Genomic DNA, 3,543 nt, shown 5'->3' on the forward strand with positions numbered 1-3,543 from the left:
GAGTTTATTGGAGCTTCTTCTTCTCCTCTTTAAACACTGCAGAACAAATACAGCACATACTAATGGATTGTGTCACTATTATTATCATTATTATCATTATTATTATTTTATTATTATTATTAGAATAACTGATCAGCACTTCCTGTTTGCAGTGTATCCATAAACATATTGATCTCTCTGAATTACTTTAATATTGAACCTAAAAAGAGTAAAAAAGGTTCATAGACGTTTAACCGCAGTGGATATCGGAGAGAGCGTCGTCGTCGGTGTGAGTTCGTTTGGGCGCGAAGGGTTTTAAAGTGCTGCTCCAATCAGAGCTACAATAACTAACCTACTGTTGTTTTCACCTCACACAACAACAACAACAACAACAACAACTCCTCCCCTCTAAAACCTCTGAGCGATGACGGTTTGATGTCGTCGTCGTATCATATTTTACTCTTTGTATAAAAACAGGCTGGTTGATTTGTTAAATACACAAATAAACAACATAAACACATTTAGAGGAGCAGCTGGAGAGTTGTTGGCGGCGTACGAAGGGTCAACAGTCTGCGCACACACACACACACACACACACACCTTCTACAACGTACAGTACAAAAGGTCGTCACACACACGTGTTGAGTGAAGAGAAAACAAACCCATCACAGCAAAGCTACAGTACGACTCTGACACGGAGAGGTCGGAGGTTGCGTTCCTCGCCAACAAAGCCACAGCAACAACAACAACAACGTTAAAAAAAACGAGTCTTTACCGACAGAAGTACGGAGAGCTAAAACACTTCTGAGCAGTTTTCTTCTGCATGTATAAAAACAGTCGAGGGGTTTTTGTTCTCCGGTGATTTTTAACCCTCGCTCGTCCTCGTGACTTCGTTTTGGCTTCGTAAAAGAAGAAGTTTTAACGTAAAACAGGAGCTAGTTCTCCCAGTCAGTGCAGGGAAGACCTTCGTCCTCGGACTCCGACTCCGGCGACGCCTCTTTGATCCTCCTCAGCGCCTCGTGGATGCTGCGGGTCAGAGCGTCGGCCGCGTGGGGGAAGCTCTTGGCCTGGCGCCGCTGCTCCGGTTGGGTCCGTACCTTCTTCAGCCGGATGCCTTGGCGGATCTGAGCCAGGATGTTGTCGCTGTCGTCGTCCGGGTCGGGGGCCAGAACCCGCAGCTCGGCCTTCCTCAGGTGGAAACTGCCCCGCTTTAGAGTGGCCAGGACCTCGTCCATCGGGGTGCTCGCTGCAGACGGACACAAGTGTTAGTTTGTGACTTTTTAAAGAATTTAAGACCAATTATAACCGTAGAAGTATGAAAGTGTCACCAATAACTCAAAACTAATGAGTATAAAACGGATCAATAACCAATTAATTCATTAACTTTCATCACGTCTGTGTTAAAACAGTTCATTATTAGTTGATAGTTTATAACCACAATCAGATATAACATTAATAAGTTAAATGTAACTACTATAACTGTGATTAGTGTTCAATAAAACGGCTGCATTGATGATTAAAACACACAAAGAATCAATAATAGTATCGGTATCAAATCTCAACGAGTGTTTGCTGCTTTGAATTCTGGGATTTGTAGTTTTCAACCAGTAATAAGGACTACACCTTTCCTCCCCGAGTCCAGCGAGGTCGTCTTCTTCAGCTTCGTCCTCGCCGTCAGCAGCTGGCTGCTGTCGAACACTCGAGGGGAGAACCGAGTCAGAGGCAGCGAGGAACATTTGGACTCGCAGGTTTGATGCCGCAGCGGGCTGCCCGTCTCCGTCCCCTCGCCCTGCTGCTCCTCCGAGGGAGGAAGTGGAGGAGGAGGCGGGGGAGGAGGAGGAGGAGGAGCGAGGGAGAGAACAGACGGGGAGGCTGAGAGGGGAGGCAGCGAGAGGAAGGGAGGTGAAGAGTCGACAGTTGGGAGTTGAACCGTCGGTAAGGAGACGCAGCCGTCGGGCGGAGCAGAGAGTTCTGGGAGATCGGAGCAGTCGGTCTGAACGCTGACCGCCTGCGTGCTCGGCTGCTGAGCCGCTCGCCGCCGGCTGTGAGGCGGATTCAGACGCAGACGGCTGGACTTCAGAGTCAGCTGACCCGGGTAACGCTGCGAGGGGAGAAGGGGAGAAGGGTCACACACACGGATCGGGTCAAAGGTCAAAGGCGAGCCGACGGCGGGGGTCGGGAGTTCTCACCTGACTGCGGAGTCGGTCCAGAGTCCTTTTCCTCTCCTGACTCACTGTGGCGTTTCTCTTACCTTCGTCTTCCTCAGCTTCTCCCTTCACAGGAGAGGAAGCAGGTTATTGATCAAAGGTTATTGATTATCGGTTCGTTCTAACTTTACGTTACGTAACGGAGCTGTAGAAGACTGAATCCTCCGTCTCGGCTCACTGTGTCCGAGTCTTACCTGCAGCAGCGTTTGCAGGGAACTGCCGTCGCCATGGCTACCTCGTCGCTGTTGTATCTTCTGGTTGTGGTTGACGATACAGATTTCCTGTTCAGGACAAAAAGCAGACGAATGACGTTCCGTAAAAACCAGACGGCGTCTTCAGCCGCGTCCGTCCGTCCGTCAGACTTTTACCTTCTTGTTTTTGAGGTAGACTTTCTTGGCAGTGATGCGGCCCCGGCGAGCCTCGAGCTGCCGCGTCCTCTGCTGGAGGACGGCGAGTTCTTCATTCCTGAGGGGGGACGGCGGGCTGGCGAGGTCTTGGTCGCCCTTCATGGCGTCGGGGCTCTCGAAGGCGTCGTAGTACACCACCTCATCCTGACACTCTGGGACAACCAACAGATTCATCAGAAAGGTTCCTGAACAACTTACAGCTGAATAAAAGGCACCAGATTAAATAAAGATCAGACTGCATTTGAACATCTTGATGGACTCTTTGTAGAACGTAGACATTTTTAAAAACTTTTTAATTTAATTTACAGTTTTGTGGAGCTCAAGAAATATCTGACCAATATTAAACACAAATAAATAATAAAGATGTAAAAGCTTAAATTGGTGAAAATCTATGTAATGTCACCTCAAACATATCTTATATTATATTATATTATATTATATTATATTATATTTCTGTACTGCTGCTTCCTTATCAGCCAATAAATCCCCCGTATCAATATATGATCAATATGATTCAGGCTCACCGGTCATCTGCCTGCGTAGACTCTGCAGCTGAGCAGTGAGCAGCAGCTCTTCACAGCGCAGCACCTCGGCCTGGATATCGTACAGCTGCAGCTGCAGCTCGTAGTACAGCGCCTCCAGCTGGTCCAGACGCAGCATTGCATCCTCCCCACTCTGCAGACGCAGCATCTAGAACCACAGACACAAGAGGTTCAGGTTCTCTCCTGTTCCTCTGCAGAACGTGTATTTGACCCGAGCAGTAATTGGCAGTGAGTCATTTCCACTGCAGCAGGATGTTATTGACTCCATCACAGGATGTCTGAACCATGAGCTCATTTTTCAAACATGACCATTATCTCGCTTTCCCCCCGTTCTCTCTCTCCCTCAACTTATCTATAAGTGTTTGTTTCTCGCTGTGGCGTCTGACACACACACCTGTGTCTGCATCA

At 48.2% G+C, this 3,543-nt stretch overlaps 1 protein-coding gene across 1 annotated transcript in view; it reads right to left on the reverse strand.

The window, feature by feature from the left end:
- Nucleotides 1-6: 6 nt before the first annotated feature.
- Nucleotides 7-3,543, reverse strand: part of jmy (junction mediating and regulatory protein, p53 cofactor) — a gene marked incomplete in the record, with an annotated part of 12,123 nt that continues 8,586 nt past the window's right edge. Inside the window, 6 exon segments of the mRNA XM_035668429.1 lie at nucleotides 7-1,225; nucleotides 1,603-2,080; nucleotides 2,169-2,252; nucleotides 2,381-2,467; nucleotides 2,555-2,745; nucleotides 3,118-3,283. Coding sequence (XP_035524322.1) covers nucleotides 915-1,225; nucleotides 1,603-2,080; nucleotides 2,169-2,252; nucleotides 2,381-2,467; nucleotides 2,555-2,745; nucleotides 3,118-3,283 — 1,317 coding nt within the window.

Source organism: Morone saxatilis, unplaced genomic scaffold (genome assembly GCF_004916995.1).
Source record: "Morone saxatilis isolate NCDOM2014 unplaced genomic scaffold, NCSU_SB_2.0 Contig21, whole genome shotgun sequence".
In the NCBI taxonomy this organism is placed as follows: domain Eukaryota; kingdom Metazoa; phylum Chordata; class Actinopteri; family Moronidae; genus Morone; species Morone saxatilis.